This window comes from Podarcis pityusensis, assembly GCF_964106645.2.
Source record: "Podarcis pityusensis genome assembly, chromosome: 15".
In the NCBI taxonomy this organism is placed as follows: Eukaryota; Metazoa; Chordata; class Lepidosauria; order Squamata; family Lacertidae; genus Podarcis; species Podarcis pityusensis.
The window spans coordinates 15,936,208-15,954,249 of NC_138040.1; the positions used below are offsets into that span (position 1 = coordinate 15,936,208).

Below are 18,042 nucleotides of genomic sequence, written 5' to 3' on the forward strand. Positions count from 1 at the left end.
GAGTTTTCTGGCTCCTCTGTGTGTGTTTGGAGGGGGGGTGTTGTCCTCCTGTTGACTATGCAGCCACCTCGTTTTAACACTCTGTCCCTCTCCAACATACAGGAAGGCTAGCAACATGCCTTGATGCTTAGGAGTTAGGGAAGGTGAAGAGATACAGAAGTTATTCTCAAAAATCCAACTCTTACCGTGCTCTGGCCCTTGAGCCCTTTCTGTGTGTATTTTCCACACTTGTTTGTTTCTTATGAAGACTAGGACCTTTAGCATGGAGAGCTCAGCTTTTCTGGCAGCTGAGAGGCCTACATGCACTCTATGCACCCCGGCAGTGTGGTTTTCTCCATGCGACTTTAAATGTTTTATGTGCCCAAAGGAGCGGGGCTGCTTCCAAAAAGTTTATAGGGCAGAAGAAGGGGTTTGGACAATAGTAAGAGAGCAGGATAAATGCACACATAGGCCTGTGTTTCAGGGGCAGGGAACCTGTGGCCCTCTAGACCCTCTTGTGCCTACATTTCCCAGCATCCCTCTGTCCATCAGCCATGCCACTCAGGACTGATGGAAGTGTTCCAGCAACACTTTGTGGCCCTCAGGACCCCCTGCACCCCTTACACTGCAGCTAGGCAGAGTGGCTTAATTTAAGTCTGTGAATTGAGGGCAGGGGGTGGAGTTGAACACAGAGAACCCCGCGTACAGCCAGCCCCACTTGATCTAGCGATCCACCATCTCAGGAAAGGTATTCTTTAAATATTTTAATAGCTGCTGCCACAAAGTTCCATCTTTGGGTGGGAAATATCTGCAGCCCTCTTCCAGATATTCCTGGACTCAAACTCCCATCTGTCAGGGATGATGGTGGTTTTAGTTCAGCAACATTGGGGGGGGGGAGCCACCCCCAGCGCCTTCTACCCTATGTTTCAAAGCATTTTAGCCAGACTCTTTTCTAGCAGTGGGGAATCTCATCTCCCCACTGCCTGTGATGGAGGGCTCTGGAAAAGACGAGCCACCGTCTTGCAGCAGAAGGACCCCCCGCAGCAAAATTGGGCAGATGCTACTTTTCTGTCTCTTCAAAGCAGTCCTTTCTGGGTCTGGTGAAAGGATGAGCCCAGTCTGGAGGGAGTCAAGTGTCCTGCGTGAAAATCCCCTGGCTGATAACACATCCCTCTTTAGAGGCCGCAGACTGGTGCCGAAATGCTCCATGCCATTAAGGAAGGGTCTGATCAACAGCGCTGCGATCAGAAGTGAGGTCGCCGCTTCCGGCCAGTGTACTTTGTGTCTGCCCGGACATCCCTGCAGGGGTAGCGTGAAAGAGAGAAGAAAGGGTAACGAGGTATGTGAGGAAGGGGGGAGGATTTGACCATCTTTATATTTACCTTGTCAGGATATTACATCTGGTTGCCCATTCGCTACCTGGCCAGGTACAAGGTGTTAGTCAAGTCCTTAACAACTTGGGAACTTTTTACTTCTAGTATCACTTTACCCCATATACATCCACCTGACTGCTTCAGTCACCAGAACGGGCACTCTTACAGATGCCATGTAACACCCATTCTGCATCTGTAAGAACTCTGTTCTAGTGTGGCAGCACCTGCACTTTGGAACTCCCTGCCTAGTGATATCAGACATGCACATTAGGCCTACCCAGATGTTTAGAAAGTCGATGCAAGCTTTAATCTGCTTTCAGCCTATTGTTTTAGCTTTTCAAAAAGTCTTCAATTGTTGTTAATTTTATTGGGGATTTCCCCCCCCCCCAAACCACTTTGAGGGCTTTTTTAAAACGATCAATCTGTGTATAAATTTTATGAAAGAAATAAACAAATGGATCTACTCTGGGAGGGGGCCACCCTCTGCCCCCGCAAGACAAAACACTGGGTGGCTTCTAGGGGCTGCAAATTGCTCCTTTCCCAATCCATTAGATCGATTGGTTGATAAGCAGGGCAGGAGGGGAAAACCCATCATCCATCAAGGGTGTAATTTTGTGTGTGCATGCGCATGGGTGTGGGGGATAGTTTCCTGGAGAACATCTTAATAGACACACTGGTACATAGCTTAAGATGAATAGGCAGTAGAAAGGAAGGGGAGTATAGGCAGCAAAAATGGTTTTAATGTTGGTGAGGGGGGTGTTGCAAAAAAGTAGCCCAGGTCTCTGAAGATGTGTGAAGGAATTTGCTAATTATTTTTATAAGGCCTTACTGTTCCTCTCTGTAGCCTGGGATGTTACTTTTTGCTCTGCCTGACAAAGTCATTGCCTGAAACCTAATGGCAACTTCTGCCTGTTACATGGCCTTGAAATGCTGCATGTGCTCTGATGTGTTCATTTGCAAGCTTGTAAAAATTTGGCCTGCTCTTACAGGCCTTTTGAATTTACTTCCCTTGCTTAAGCTGATAAAGCTGTGTTTCACATCCTAACTAGCCAAAAAACTACAACAATAACACAGCCGCTGAACGCATGCAGCCTACAGATTGAGGGCAAATGCAACCCTTGCTTCCTTCACGAAAGTTTAACCACCCCAGACCTCCTGCCTACACCCAAGGGTGGCCCCACACACCCAGGATGGAGAGGCCAGACTTACCTGCCCTGTCGCCGCCTCCGTTCCTTTTTTTCGAAGACCCAGTCCCGACTCTTCTTTGCAGACTTCCCTTTGATGTTCTTGAACCGTGTCCTTGGAAGAGAACAAGGGTGAAGTCAGGAACCAGCCCCTGTCTCCACCACCACCGTATCGGTCCTGCCACTGACTGGCCATGGGGCACTTTTAAAAATAAATGGATCACTATACTGCCAGTGAAAATGTTTTAGGAGTATCCCCTCCGGCAACCACCACAGGTTTTAAAAAACAAATGCCACTAAAACCATACATGACAATCTTTGGCCTGCTATTCTGGGGATTTGCTGGGCTCTCATAGGAGGGCTGTGACACTTGCAGGGCAGGCTGTATGAGGCAGGAAAACATGGCGACCAGGAGCTTCCGGGTGCCACGATGAAAAACCTCGGGCTCTTACTCTCTGTCTGTCCCCAAGCTGCAGAGGGTGGGTCTCGCCTTATGCAGCTGCAAGGGTGGAGACATTTGCTGATGGGAAGGGTGTGTGTGCAAAGCCTACACAGTCTGGAAAGGGCAGCTGAATTGCTTTAGATCAGTGGTTGCCAAAGCGGGAAGTAGAGACCCCTGGCAGGGGGTGGGGATAACCTAGAGGGGAATAGGAGGTGTCAATGACTATCAGACTTAGAAAAGCTGTTATCACAGGATCAGATTGCTCTGTCTTGAACTGGATTTTGAACAAATGTGCAATTAATTGTTAGTGATTTGAATTTTATTGTGCTATACCACTATTGTTCCCATTGCAAGGTTGAGAGACTGAGGCCAGAGGGAAGAGGGCTCTTGTGCCTAAATCCTGCTTGCGGGTTTCCCAGTTGCGGCATCTGGTTGGTTACTGAGAACAGGATGCTGGACTAGATGGGCCACTGGCCTGATCCAGCAGACTCTTCTTACATTACGGTTATCAATAAATCCCCTATGTTAAAAAGTGGCATGATTTCGTGCAGTTAAGCTGTGACAGCAGGCTCGCCCTTCCTCCAGGTCCTCTACAGCCTCCCCAATTCAAGGTGAACAGCGCTGTCTCTGTGGCCCCAGGCCTCTCCCAACTCTGACTCAATACCTTTCATTGGTAAACTTTGCCCTCGCAGTCTCCTGATCACTGCATTCTGTGCCAAGACCCTGCCGGGGGAAAGCGGAAAAACACACACACAACACATCAGTTTGCCTCAGGGGAGAGGAGAAAACCAGAGCGATGCAGCTGCTTTTACTGTTCAGAGCAAACCCTCTCCTGCATCTCTGGTGCACCCCATGGCCCACCCCCAATAGCCCCACAGATTGTTACCTTTGGCAACGCATCTGCTGCACCAACAAAAAGACAGAGAAAGAACCTGGGGAAAGAGAGACACAAAATAATGAGAATCTGAAAAAAGAGAACATGTATTTTTTTAAGGAGATACTTGTGCACCAAGTTTTCCTGGCAGCCCACAAGCAGTTACTTTATTCAGAGAGGAGCTACTAGCCTGCCCGCCTGCCCCCTTGACTGTCAACCCTCATCAGTAGCTGCTTTCCAATGTTGCCAGAAGAGGTTTTTCTTAGCTCTCCACTCCAGGAGGTTGCGCTCTCCGGCTGGAGAGCAGCCGGAAGATGAAATGCCTTTCTGAGCAATTTGTCTAGGAAAGGAGAGGCCTCGATTAAAGCCTCAAGGAAGTCAGCAGTCACACAGAAGTGAGCTAGATTGCTTTGGGTGCCCCCTTCTCCTTAGAGGCCTCCAATGACTACCAGGTTTGGTGTACACAGGATTCAAATGCGTCCCTCATGTCAGATTGCTCGCCATCACAAGCAGGGCAGCGCAGCGCAGCGCAGCGCAGCGCAGCGAGTCAGTTTCTGGCAACCTCCCTGCATTGCTCTGGCCCTGCAAAAGCCTCTCCAGGCAACATGGAAGGCAGAACAAGGAGCCCTCCCTGGTCTCCAAATGGAAGAGGACTCACTTCTTGGCTTTAGCGCTGTTGGGGTAGTCAACCACCATGCCGCCTGTGAAGCCGGCCTTCATGGCTTGGGAGGTGATGAGTTCCAGCTGGCAGGAGAAATAGAAGACAGGTGAGTCTGAGCAGCTGGGGCAGGGGGCTCCCTCTTCTAACGGGACCTTCATAGCATGCCAACCCTGCCCATCCTTAACTCCTGATTCTTTGTCTCTCTACCTGACTGGGGTTTAGGAACCACAACTTCAGCTAAGGCCACATGCAGTCAGGCATGAGGAAGAATCAAGAGAGTTCGAAAAGACACCAAGGGTCATCTAGTCCAACCCCCTGTAGTGCAGGAATGACAGCTAAAGAATCCCTGAGAGATGTATTCTACTAGCATGGCTAGTAGCCACTGACAGCCTTCTCCTCTATGAATGAGGAAGAGGAGAACCATGTACGCCAACTTTGAGAAAAGGGTGAAGTAGAAACGCAAATAAATTCCAGTAGAGCCTCATCCGGCTTCCCCAAACACCATCAACTTGTGGGAAAAGGCAGGCTGCATGCTAAAGGGTGCCAAAGACACCAGGTCCCTGCAAACCACCTCCTATATGAGCCCCCAAAGAGTCCTTGGGGGTGTCAGATCTCCAGGCACAGCACAGAACCAAAAGCAGCAGGCCCTTGTGGATCTATGCAGAGCTTCAACCTCCCAAAGCCTCCTTCAGCCTGTCCCTGGCAGCTCCGGGCCTCTGGCTGCGCCAGGCCTACCCCCGCCCCACAGTTCCCACAGGGACCGCACCTGCTGAGAGTTTTCTGGGTACAGCTGGAGGACAGCACGGGCTCCTCGGGCCTGTAGGAGGAAAGGACAATCAAAAACAGCCTATGCAGCCCTGGCCAAGCGTCTCTGTTGGGAGTCTCTAAATTTCTTAGGCCTGTGGGCACGTTTCGATTATTGAGAGGGGGGGCCACTCCCTCTTTGGTCCCTTCTCCCCCACACTCCGATGCAATCCCAGGATCAGTCCCAGATCTCACAGGACAATCTAGCTTCCCATGAGATCTAGCAAGAGCGCTCCCAACTTGCCAACATATACAGCCATATCTCAAGTTGCGTTTGCTTCACGTTGTGTTTTTTCAGGTTACAAATGCGGCAAACCCAGAAGTGTTTACTTCCGGGTTTGCCGCTTCACGCATGTGCAGGAGCGATCTGTGTGCTTCACGCGTGCACAGGAGCGCTCTATCGCGTCACACACTGAAGCGGCGCTCTACTTACAGACTTTTTGGGATGCGAATGGCACCCCGGAACAGATCGCGTTCGTAAGTAGAGGTACCACTGTAGTTGAAACTGCACAAGTTAAATGTACAAAAGATGCAGGAATACTGTGATATCCTTTACCCTCATAGATGGTTTGGAAGAAGCAGGTTTGAGAAGCCCTTACCAAAGCAGTATAGAGAGTCGAGAAAAACCGATACAGCCGCTTTGGGGGGCTGTGGGTCTTCTTGTCAGCATTGCATAGCCACTGCACTGCAGAAATACTGCAAGGAGAGTAAATGGGAAGTCCGGTCAGCTGGTCAGCAAAGAAACACCTGTCCTCAATGACTTTTCTCAGTGGAATCTCATTCTGCATTTGCTGGTGAGTGAAACTCCCAGCCAAGTTCTCCTACCTGATACAGCCATCAAAGGTTCCTGGCCGGAAGGGGATGCCCTGGCCCATGTCTGCCAGCATCAAGTCACCCTCCACTTCTCTTTCTGCAGCTACATCTGTGCAGGATTAAGAGTAAAAGAGGATTTTACCATTCCTGCCAGTTTTGACCAGTCCAAGGCAGGACGCCTCAAGCCAAAGGGGTATGTAAATAAGGGTGTCAATCTGAACGTTTTGCATGTTTATTATTGTAGATCATGGCAACGGTACGGTTGGTATCACTCAATATAAAATATTCTCCTAAATGAACTTTCCTCATCTACAGTAGTTCTTATTTCAAACAGGTCCTGGAAGGCATCAAGGAGACAACCTGAGCTACTAGTATTTACTATAAAGGTCAGCACAAGTAATCTAGTTACCAGCAAGATTTAATAAACAGCTCCTGTAAAAGAATGGGTTCCACACAGACAATAGTAAGTTAGCTGGCTAGGATTATACTCTTTAAACTACCAAATAAGCAGACTAAATGAAATGGAAAACAGGCAGGACTTTAATAGGGAAGAGACAATAATTACAAAGAAATAGAGGTATTATTAAAAATACTCAAAGACTCCTTCCCATTAGCATACGCAGGCCAAGTGGACACACATGTAGGATTCAAATGCATCTCTTGTAATGGATACGGAAAAATTCTACTCACCCAACATGGCAGAGCTGATGTCCATGCCAACCCAACAGTGTCCCTCCTCGGAGATGTAATCACCACTCAGACCAGAGCCACACCTGACCGGAAGAGATGTACAGGTTAAGAAATAATGAAACGCTGACTGGTTTTCATCTCTTAGCAGGAGCCAAACAGGATTCAGGGATTCAATAGCACTTGCCCAAGCCCCTTTCACATATCTGAGGACGGAAAATCACTTTCTCTGCCCAACATCTGGACTAGACAGACCACGAGTCTGGCTCAGCATAAGGAAGCTTCCTGAAAGGAGAGCCCTGTGGCTGCTGCATCAGCCCAAAGGGGGCTCATCTGGTCCAGCATCCTGTTCTCACAGTGGCCAACCGACGCCCCCAAGCAGGACCTGAGCACAACAGAACTCTCCCAGCAACTGGTATTCAGAAGTATTGCTGCCCCCGACCATGGAGGTAAAGCATATTATCCTCTGTGATTCTGTCTAATCCCCCTCTAAAGCCTCTCAAGTAGGCAAGCTTCACAACCTCCAGTGGGAAGGAGTTCCATAAGAACATGAGACTGCTGGATCAAGCCAATGGTCCATCTAGCCCAGCATCCTGTGCTCACAGTGGCTAACCAGATGCTCCAACTGGGAGACCCACAAGCAGAACCTAAGCACAGCAGCACTCTCCCAGCTTGTGAGTCTTCCAGCATACTGCTTCCAAGGGTAGAATGTGATTGTAGCCATCAGGGGCAGTAGCCATTTGATAGCTGAATCCTCTTCCACAGCCATCCAAACTGGTGTCCACCCCTACTTCTAAAGGGAGTGAATTCTATAGCTTTAACTGAATAAGGACTTTTCTTTGTATTTATGTTCCTGTGATGGACAGGCTCCTTAACTATTCAGGACCCCAATCCAAACTTACTGTCTGGAATAAGCATAACCTCCTACATAAGAAGGACAAGACCGAAATTGACTTTTGGAAGCTGGGTGCAAAAAAGAAGCTGCCTGATCCTCCCACGCTGGCAGTTTAGAGGAAGAAGCAGCGACACACTTAAAGGTGCAGCAAGCTCACCCAACATCCAGCAAGAAACAGGTTCGGTCCTCCGGGAGACCCAGCAGCTCCACAGCCCGTTCGGACATCTGCGACTGGATCTCGATCATTCGAGAGCTGGAGAATGGAAATGCCCCCAAACAAGCAGTGAACAAACCCCAGCTCCTCTTGGATGTCTGCAAGGCAGCTTGGGTGGGGTAGGGGAGTGGGAGAGTACACACAGGCATTGCATCTATCCCAGATGTTTAAGTGGTAAAACAGGTGTTCCAATGTTAAGATGGACAGGACAAAAGCCATATCACACCAATGCCATGCAGTAGAAAAGAATTGCGTCTGTCTGTATGGATGGGGGAGATGACAACCACTGACAATTGTTGGGGATTGGATTACTAACATCTATTTACAGACCACCGCAACTCTTCCATATATCCTGCTCCTCAAAAACCATTTAGCTACTACCTCCAAAACAGTCACATTGTCTTTCTTTTAAATCAAGGAGATGAGCATTTTTCCTCCATCCATTTTGACACCTCCAAGGACCCTGCCTCTTAGAGCACACCCCGGAGGCACCACCCACTTTAAAAACCACTGTTTTAAGACATGCTTTAAAAGCTCTTTAAACAAATAGGTTCAATAAAGAGATTAGCTGCTTTCCTCAGCCCAAGGCTGCCTTACTTGTGTGTGTATTTTCGGGCTTCAGTCTCATCGTAGAACTGGGAAAAGAAAGAGAAATGGGGGGTTGCATTGAAGAAAGAATGTAAGCACCCTTATGGATCTGACTAACAAGAACATAAGAGCCTGCTGGATCAGGCCAATGGCCCATCTAGTCAAGCATTCTGTTCCCACAGTGGCGAACCAGATGCTCCAAAGTGAAACCCACAAGGAAGACGTAAGCGCAACAGCAACCCTTCCTTCCCGTGGCTTCCAGCAACTGATATTCAGAAGCCTCAGACCGTACAGGCAGAGCACAGCCATCACTAGTGGCCTTGATGAATTTGTCCAATCCTCTTTCAAAGCCATCCAAGTTGGTGGCCATTGCTGCCTCCTGTGGGAATGAGTTCCATTGTTTGAATAGGCACTATGTGAGCTACTCCTTCCTTTTATCTGCCCTGAATCTTCCAACATTCAGCTTCATTTTCACAAGATGGACTGCCTCCTGACATGGGAGGTTCTTTCTGATGATCAGAGTTAACAGCAACTGAGGAATTTCTCGGCTCATAAAAAAGAGAGATCTATTCCCCGCCACCACACAGATCAGTCGGCAACCTGGTGCCCTCCAAGTGAACTGTGTTACAACGTCTATTAGTCCGGCTGACAGGTGCTGTACTCCAAAACCATCTGGAGGACACCAGGTCGGCATAGACCGATATAGCTGACCCCTGGTCGTCTTCTGTTTCCCACATTGGCCGCCCAGATGGCTCCAAGGAGGATGGAAGGAAGCACCCTAGCAGCAAGACATGGAGGCAACCGCTATAAAGTTTTACCCAAAGGTAGACTGCCTCTGTGCTTGGAGGCTCAATTCTTGGTCCTGGGGGCTTACAGGTACGAGCGCTCCACCGGCCCCTGGTAGTCCTCGCCCCCGCCTCCCTCTCCCCTCCTTGTCTCTCTTACTAGTTCTGGGGGGCCGCGATGCTCGGGCCTCTTGCCGCTGGCCGCCATGCTTGCGCGCTTGTCTTCTACGTCACACTCGTGCGACACAGAAGCGGCCGCGGCTGCAGAAATTAAGAGAGAATTGTTGGGAGGGCCATCCCACTTCCTGGATAGCCGATTTCCGGGTTCTTCCTTCGTTCCAGCTGAATTTCCCATTTGATCAGGAGGGTTGCGGACCGAATCGAGACAAAGGCGGTGTGTTTATCACACTCGGCTCGCCTTACCCGGAGGCTACGGAGGTGTTGCATAGGCTGAAGCATGTTGTGTAATTGTATTCTTGCCGTCTTGGTTCTTTGAATGAGCCTCTGAGTGCAAGTCAAGGGTATAGAGGCTTTTTTCTGCTGGGCGAGGTGGCCTTTTGCCCATCGCCCCCCACCTTGGGGGGGGGGGACAATCACACTACCTCTCAGCCTACTTTATAAGGTTGTTGTGGGGATTAACATAATGGGAAGGAGAACGATGCATGTCACCTTGAGCTCCTTGGAGAAAAATGGTGGGCTATAATAAATACACGAAGTGCGGTTGCTTGATCTGCTGCCCACTGTGGGCTGCAGCAAGCCCCTTCGTGTACCATATCTGTTTTCGGAATCGCTTCTTATAAGAGATTGCAAAGGCGGTCTTCACCTTTAAACCGGGCTTGGATCGGGCAGCCTTTCACAACGGAGGCTCTACTGTCCTCTATTAACGTAGCAGGACACGTGGCGATCCGACCGCCTGCGACTCCAAGCACCTCTCCCCCCTTCCCTTCCGGGATGTTTCCCTTGGGGGTCGGGTAGCCCTTCAGATAGAGGACTATACTTCTCCGCAAAGCGACATGCAACGCCACGAGAGACCAAAAGTATGTATAAGGAAATTTAGAATCAAAGTCTCCCCAACTAATTTCAATTAAAAGAGAGCTCGCAGTTTAAATTTTAAAAACCACCCCTCCCCAATTAAAACCAGTCAATCAGTAATGGCTTGTGCCGTGACTCCTAGCGTTTGCGGGCTGGGACTGACATTTTATTTGCTATATACATTTTGCATGTCTTTTTTGTACCCCGCCTGGAAATCGTAACATGATAGGCGGCATAGAGATGTGTGTGTGTATTAAAACGAATGAAGCTTTAAAAACATGGATATCGCCATTCATTCAAGTATACAAGGACAGCTGTCGCTTCTTCCCCTCGGGGGGAAAAGGACGAGGAACCCCCACCCACAAACGAAGTTTAATGGTAACCGCAATTTCTCTATCCTCCTCTACACCCGAATCCTCTTTGCGGCTCAATCAGCGCACAGTGCGTGGCCAATCCCGCGACGGCTACTTTTGCGCGCGCGCCCCTCCGCCTCAGAACCGCTTCGGCGCATGACTGACGGCGGCTAGCGAACGCGCACGCGGCGGAAATCGCCACCCATTGGTCGGTGGCGGTGCCACGCGCGTCCCCGTCGGCCTTGGTCCCGCGCGCTGAGGTGGCTGAGGCGAGAAGGCGGCGGCGGCGGCAGGGAAGATGGAGGCGGCGGCTGTGCCGGGTTCGGCGTGGCTGGCGGGGCTGTCGCTGGTCCTCGGCGGCCTCGTTCTCTGGCTGGTGCTGATCCTGCTGAGGCGGAGGACGGAGGAGGCGGAGCCCAGCCGGAAAGGGACGGAGCCCGTCACGATCGACGGTGAGAGCGCGAGACGAGGAGGGGCGGGGCTTAAGGCGAGCCACACCCCCTTCGGGAGTCCTCACTTTGCCCCAGCTGCAAAATGGGCAGCTAGGCTGAGTCGTGCCAAAATTTCAGGATGAAAGCAGTGCCTCGTATATCATATTCAGTTATATTGGTTGCATAATATGGTTTAGGTCAATAATGTGTTGTGATATAAAGACAGTTTAGGTGAAATTCAATATAATTACATAATTTGGGCTAAGTTTCATATAATTTAGCTCAGTATGGCGAACACTGGTGGGCAGCAGCTTTCCAGGGTTTCAGATAGGGAGCCTTTTCCTTCCTTACCTGGAGACACCAGGGATTGTACCTAAGAGCTTCTGCAGGCAAAGCAGATATGAGCCTTCTCCAGCTATGTGGATTACTGGCTTTTTCATAGCATTGTAAGTTGCGTTTTCAAGCTACGTTGTTATATTTGGAGACTTACAATCTATTTTGAAAAAAATGGTCCTGCATCTGGCCTTGCTCTTCTAAATTCTGGGAGAATGCTGATTGTCTAGTCCGTCTTACCTATTTTTAAAATAAGACTTTCTTCAATTGTATTCTGTAGATCAGGATGTGAACAGTGAAGCAGCCAGCAAAACATCAGTCCTGAAAAAGCAGAAGCAGCTTCAGCGGATCCGCAAAGAGAAGCCCCAGCAACACAACTTCACCCACCCACTCCTGGCTTCGGCACTCAAAGTGAGGCCTGGCAGGCTACAGCTTGTGTTCTGTGTTTCGCGGGGAAAGGAGTGGGCTAATCTTATGTAGGAAGTTTACCTTTATACCAAGTCAGAGACCTATCTGGCTCAGTATTGCCTGCATTGATTGGCAGTGATAGTCCAGGGTTTTTAGACTGGGAGTTGCTCCCAGCCCTACCTGGAGATACCAGGAATTGAACCTTCTTCATGCAAAGCAGATGCCCTACCAGTTGATCTTTTATCTAGTGATGGGGTTTTCCCCTTCAGAACCCTTCTGGGTTTTTGGAAATACTGGATCCTCCTTTCTCCTCACATACAAGCATGCACATTGCAGAAAAACATAGGAGCCAGTAGATTAGACATGCAAAAACTCACAGTAGTAGGGAAGATTATGACCTGAGAGAGGCGGTGGTGGTGTAGTAGTTAGAATATCATACAAGGATTTGGGAGACAAGGGTACAAATCTGCACTCAGCCATGAAGCTCACTTGCTGACCCTGGTCCAGTCAGCACCTCTCAGCCTAACCTACCTCACAAGGTTGTTGTGGGAATTAAATGAGGGGGAGAACCATGTACACCATTTTGAGCTCTTTGGAGAAGAGATGGGATGTAAATCAAATCAACAAACACTTTTGCGGCATGGCAACCAGCTCTTTGCTCCCTGTGCCCTCCCTAGCTTGTTGAGAGGCCAAAGGTTGATCCTCTTTGCATTCTTCAGGGCCACAGCGGGAGCATCACCTGCCTGGATTTCAGCAGCAATGGGAAATACCTGGCGTCCTGTTCTGATGACCGCACCGTCCGCATCTGGAGCACCAAGGACTTCCTGGAGCGGGAGCACCGCTGCATGCGAGCCAACGTGGAGCTGGACCATGCCACTTTGGTCCGCTTCTATCCGGACTCCAGGTGGGGAGGCTGTGCCTGGGCATGGGACATTCAGCTTTGCTCCTCCTCCTCTTTACAGCTGAAATTGCAGACTAGCTGATCCTTTCCAAGAAGATGGGGAGGACGGATTAGAATTACCAGCAGCTCAGGTTGATCGGTGGAGTCATCAGCCCTTTTTTAAAAAAGGAGCTAGTAGCTAGAGCTAGTTTAAATTCAAGTTCAGCATGCCCCAAAGCAACTAATTCTAGTTCATGTCTGTCTCCTTACAAAATGAACCGGTTCAGTTCACGGTCATTTCGTTTGCCCAAATGATACTCTGCCAAAAAAAACACAAACCGCCTTCAGAATGTTATAAGCTGCTGTGCTGAAGTATAAGATATATTTAAGAAGAGTAAGGAAACATTTTTCAAAACCACAGTGGAATGTGATGTGTTTAGTCCCGTCCCCCCCCCCCCCGCAATTATTATATTTAAGCTTAAAGGTCCAAAAAGTTCAGCCAGCAATTACGGGAGGTGTAGCTCAAAGATTTTGGAACTAACTTTGCGAACTTTGCAAACTAGCTCATTCCAAGCAGACCCTAACCCTAAAAACCAGTGATAGTAAATTCTATCCTGGAGTAGGGGGTGTCAGCACTGACCACCTGCCCAGGTCTGCTCCTGCTGGTCCAAGCCACTGTCCTTCTTTGCTGTAATGGCAGAGATGGAGTGGACCTGTTGTCAAGCTTTTTCCTTGCTACTCTCGTCCCCTGCCAGCCTTTTGTTAACATTGAACTGGCATTGGAGTTTGATTAGGGGAATTCTGAAGGAGGACAGCACAGGTGCCCATACAACACCCAGCCAGCTTTACTTCCAGGAGCAATAATGGAAACACTGGCAAAGCACCTGGGGCTGGGGGATGGCCTTGAGGCTGTTGGAGCAGCTTGTACTTGTGCTGCTTACAGGCACTGCCTCTCCTTTCTTCAAGCAGAGCCTTTATTGCGTGGCTGGCCAATGGAGACACCCTCAGGCTGTTCAAAATGACAAAGAAGGAAGACGGCAGCTTCACATACGCCGCACTTCCAGAAGACTTCCCAAAGCTGCACAGAGCCCCTATCATCAACATTGGAGTCGCAGACACAGGTATGGAAGAGGGGAGGGGGCTCTCTTTCTTTTCTAGGGTTTGGCTTCCTAAGTACCCAGAGCTGAATTGGCCGGGGAGAGCCAATGAAAACCTAAGAAAAAACAGCTGCATCAGGCCAAGGGCCTGTCTAGTTCAGCATCCTGTCCTCACAGTGGCCAGCCAGGTGTCCCAGTAAGAAACCCACAAGCAGGTCTGGAGCACAAAAGCCCTCTCCCCTCCCATGGTTTCTGACGTTTGTGTGTGTTTTGCCAATTATTTTTTATTGATTTTCCAAATTACAACCCAATTTTCACAAATTATTACAAATGAATACAATTTTAATGAAATGATTTCCCACTTGCCATTGTCGGCACGCCCTTGACTTCTAATATTACTGCATTAACTATTTTAAATTATCTCCAATTACAATGTGTTACCCAAAATTATCCCTTAATTATCAGCTGTACTCTTAGCAATTTCGATTCATGTTGAAACACTGTTTAAAGCATTTACATACTTTTGTGAAACTTCCAAGTGAGAATATAATATTTCTTTTCATTTTATTCTGTGTATGACAGTTCCAATATATAATCTTCATTGGCCTTATCCTCTGCCCTTTATACCAAACATCTCCATATTCAAAGATGACCTTGAGTGGCATTCCTTTCTGGGTGCTTGCAGTGCTGCGGTTGTTATTCAGTGCATAGCTGGTATCTCAATGTTAACCATGGCTAGCAGCTCTTTGCCATTGATCTCTTGTCTCTCCTGCCCCAGGGAAGTACATCATGGTCGCCTTCAGTGACACCACCATCCTCATCTTGGACACGAAGGGGGACGTCCTCGCCACCATCAACACTAACCAGATGAACAACACCTTTTCAGCTGTGTCACCATGTGGAAGGTAAGGGTTGTGTCCGCTACGCAGCTGAGCTGCTCTCTACCACCTTCCCACCCTCAGGGCAGTCAGTTGCTTGTATTCCCCCATGAGCCAGGAAAGCCAAGGGCACGTCTCCAGAGTTAGCTCTGATCTAATGCCAAAGAGTTAATAGAATCATAGAGTTGGAACGGTCCTTGGAGGTCCTCTAGACCTTCATTGGTGTTGGGTCTACAAGGCAGGAGCAACGACAGGTTTCCTGCCGCATGACATCCCAGCCTCTGCTTAAATCCCTTCAGTGAAAGAGGGTCTGTTGTTTCCCAACCCATTGTGTCTCATTCTCAAGATTCCTCTCATGTTCAAGATGCTTCTCCTCACATTGAGCAGAAATCCGCTTCCCTGAAGTTTCCATCCACTGTAGACCCAGTCCTGCCCCCTGGAGCAACAGAAGACAAGTTTGCTCCATTTTCTAAGCTCCTTAGATATTTGAAGACTGCTGCCCTTTCTCTTATCGCGCTCGCGCGCGCGCTCTCTCGCTCTCTCTCTGCCCTTTCTCTTATCTCTCTTTCTCTTTCTTTCTCTCTCTCTCTCTCTCTCTCTCACACACACACACACACACACACACACACAAAACACATTTGCAGAGAGAGAGTTTTCTCCTCTCCAGGCTAAACAAACTCAACTCATTCAGCTGTTACTCACAGGATTTGATTTCCAAACTCCTCGCCATCCTAGTCACCTTTCTCAGGAGAACGTTTGTCAGTATCCTCCTTAAAATGTGTTGTCCAGAATTCAGATGTGGCCTAACTAGGGTGGTGTTAGCTTTCTCTCTCTCTCCTAGCTTTGTGTCATTGGCAGATTTGATGAGCGTCCTCTCTACTCCCTGATCCAGATCATTTATAAAAAATACAGTATTAGCACAAGGCAAAGGAGAAAGCCCTGTGGCACTCCACACAAAACACACACACAGTTAAGACACAGCAGCCATCAATGAGCACACACCGGTGTATGGTTGCTTCATGTGGCTCCAACCTCAGTAGTGTCCAAACACCCCTTTTCTAATTTATTTATTTATTTATTGCATTTATATTCCTCCAAAGAATTCAAGGTGGCACACATGGTTCTCTCCCTCATTTAATCCCCACAACAATCCTGTGAGGTAGCTTAGATTAAGATGCATTGAGCGGCCCAGGGTCACCCAGTGAGTTTCATGGCCAAGTGGGAATTTGAATCCTGGTCTCCCAGGTCCTAGCTCAACACTCTAATCTCTACACCACACTGTCAACAAGAATATAATGGGAGACTTTGACATGCTTCACCGAAGTCAAGGCATACTATTGAACTTTTCTCAGGTTGCTTTCAACATATGTACAATCTGTGTGCAAAAGAGATGAGCTGTGCAGATCAGCAGGTACAGTATACACATTCACACAAACACATGAATGTGTGTAGAGAAAGCTTATACATGCATTTAGTGTAACATGTGAACAAGCCTTAACATGTGCTGTTCCCAGGAATATGAGGCAAGAGTGGTCTGGAGCAACTGGGAAGAGGCAACTTTCAAGGCTGGTTGGTGCAACTGATTTGGCACAGCTTGGCTTGGGAATAACGGGGCACTTCCCTCCCCTGTGGCTTCTTCCCTTTCCTCCAGGTTCGTTGCATCGTGTGGCTTCACTCCCGATGTGAAGGTATGGGAGGTGTGTTTCAGCAAGAGTGGGGACTTCCGGGAGGTGACCAGGGCCTTTGAGCTGAAGGGGCACACTGCTGGCGTGTATTCCTTCTCTTTCTCCAATGACTCCAGGCGGTAAGTGAGGAACCCTCTTCCAGCTGCACTTCCCTCTGGTAGTTCTGTGTCCTGTTTGTCACTGCTGACTCCTCCAAGGAACACTCCTGGTTATCTGCTGCACTGGGTGGGTGTGGCCAGGAGGCCCTTTGAACTAGCCTCTTCTTGCCTGCATCTCCTCCCCTATAACTGAGCCAGAAGGTACCTCCTTCCAAGGTTTGAAGTTACACCATAGCACTGTCCTCCATGTCCAGGGACAAGTATCCTGGTTTGGTTATTTCATGAGACTTCTATGCTAAATGGCTGTAGACAGTTGTTGTTGTTAATTTATTTATTACCCGCCCTGCACCTTAAGGTCCTGGGACTAGTTACAGCATTAAAACACAATATTAAAAATGACTGAAAACAAGTTACAACCATAAAAATAAGGTGGCTCCTGAAAACATACACCTAAGGTGTCAAAAGCCAGGGTAGCAAAGAGGTGCATCTTCAGCATCCTCTGGAAGCTGTATAATGAAGGCAACAGATGTGGCAGGGAGTTCCACAGCTCAGCGGCTATCCCACTTCCAGGCCACCACCCTCCAAGCCTCTGAAGGCAAAGGAACTACCAAGAGGTCTCCCTCTGCTGACCCAAAAGCGTCTGTAGGGAAGGAGGCAACTAGTCTTTCAGGTGTTTTGCGCCTGAATCATTTAGGGCTTTAAACCACCAATGTAAGCAATATGAATTGGCAGCCAGGTGAGTAATGATTTAAACCAAAGCTGAATTTCACAGCTTGACTCTGACACCCCAAAGCCAGGGGGAAACAGGTTATAAAGCAGAGGTGAGGAACCCAGCCAGCCATCAGCAAGAAGCTGATGGAGACTTGGTGGGACATCCTCTCAGCCTGAGGCTGCATTCTGCCACAGCTACAGCTTCTTGACAACAATTCTACAGCTCAAGACTTCAGCCGGAGGGTAATGTCTTCTTTCCTCCCCCCCCCCAACCCAGGATGGCAACGGTTTCAAAGGATGGAACATGGAAACTATGGGACACAGATGTCGAATACAAAAAGCAGCAGGACCCGTACCTGCTCCTGACAGGTCGGTGCCAGGTGGCGGAGCCCTGTCGCATCGCCCTGTCCCCTGATGCCCGAGCCCTGGCCATCTCCAGCAGGACCAGCATCTTTGTTTACAATACCCGGAATGGCGAGGAAGAGGAGCGCTTTGAGGGCGTCCATGGCGAGCACATCACAGACTTGGCCTTCGATGTGAGCAGCCGCTTCCTGGCCTCCTGCGGAGACCGGGCTATTCGCATCTTCCACAACACGACCGGCTACCGGGCTGTGGTGGAGGAGATGAAGGCCCTGCTGAAAAAGGCCACCAACGAGTCGACAAAGCAGAGACTGCAGCAGCAGGTCACAAGTGCCCAGAACGCTCTGGACGCCATCTATGGCAAGGGCAACTGAGCCCTTCCCAGAGCAGGGGGGTGTGGGGGTGGCTTCTGCTGGGCAGACCCAGGGCTAGGATTTTCATGTCAGAGAGACAGCTAATAAAATATGTTTTGCACAA

The 18,042-nt window shown here is 49.1% G+C and overlaps 2 protein-coding genes across 2 annotated transcripts; one reads left to right on the top strand and one right to left on the bottom strand.

Moving 5' to 3' along the window:
• Positions 1-728: 728 nt before the first annotated feature.
• On the bottom strand, positions 729-9,577 carry BUD23 (BUD23 rRNA methyltransferase and ribosome maturation factor). The gene is made up of 12 exons (XM_080983854.1): positions 9,460-9,577; positions 8,524-8,561; positions 7,870-7,965; positions 6,821-6,903; positions 6,143-6,239; positions 5,917-6,013; positions 5,280-5,330; positions 4,511-4,596; positions 3,865-3,910; positions 3,643-3,701; positions 2,562-2,651; positions 729-1,278 (listed from the first exon to the last, which is right to left on the bottom strand). The coding sequence occupies exons 1-12, from the start codon at positions 9,505-9,507 to the stop codon at positions 1,224-1,226; spliced, it is 846 nt and encodes a 281-aa protein (XP_080839980.1). The 5' UTR covers positions 9,508-9,577; the 3' UTR covers positions 729-1,223.
• A 1,352-nt stretch (positions 9,578-10,929) lies between these two features.
• Positions 10,930-18,042, top strand: TBL2 (transducin beta like 2). Its single transcript, XM_080983851.1, has 7 exons — positions 10,930-11,136; positions 11,729-11,859; positions 12,576-12,760; positions 13,706-13,857; positions 14,612-14,738; positions 16,363-16,515; positions 17,483-18,042. The coding sequence occupies exons 1-7, from the start codon at positions 10,983-10,985 to the stop codon at positions 17,937-17,939; spliced, it is 1,359 nt and encodes a 452-aa protein (XP_080839977.1). The 5' UTR covers positions 10,930-10,982; the 3' UTR covers positions 17,940-18,042.

Excerpts from the sequence above, each read along its gene's own strand:
- BUD23 (XM_080983854.1), bottom strand. The coding sequence starts at position 9,507 with ATGGCGGCCAGCGGCAAGAGGCCCGAGCATCGCGGCCCCCCAGAACTA. Across the intron at positions 7,966-8,523 it reads GCCCGAAAATACACACACAA|CTCTCGAATGATCGAGATCC; the intron begins GTAAGGCAGCCT and ends TCCATTCTCCAG. Across the intron at positions 3,911-4,510 it reads AACAGCGCTAAAGCCAAGAA|GTTCTTTCTCTGTCTTTTTG; the intron begins GTGAGTCCTCTT and ends CTCTTTCCCCAG.
- TBL2 (XM_080983851.1), top strand. The coding sequence starts at position 10,983 with ATGGAGGCGGCGGCTGTGCCGGGTTCGGCGTGGCTGGCGGGGCTGTCG. Across the intron at positions 12,761-13,705 it reads CGCTTCTATCCGGACTCCAG|AGCCTTTATTGCGTGGCTGG; the intron begins GTGGGGAGGCTG and ends TTCTTCAAGCAG. Across the intron at positions 14,739-16,362 it reads GCTGTGTCACCATGTGGAAG|GTTCGTTGCATCGTGTGGCT; the intron begins GTAAGGGTTGTG and ends CCTTTCCTCCAG.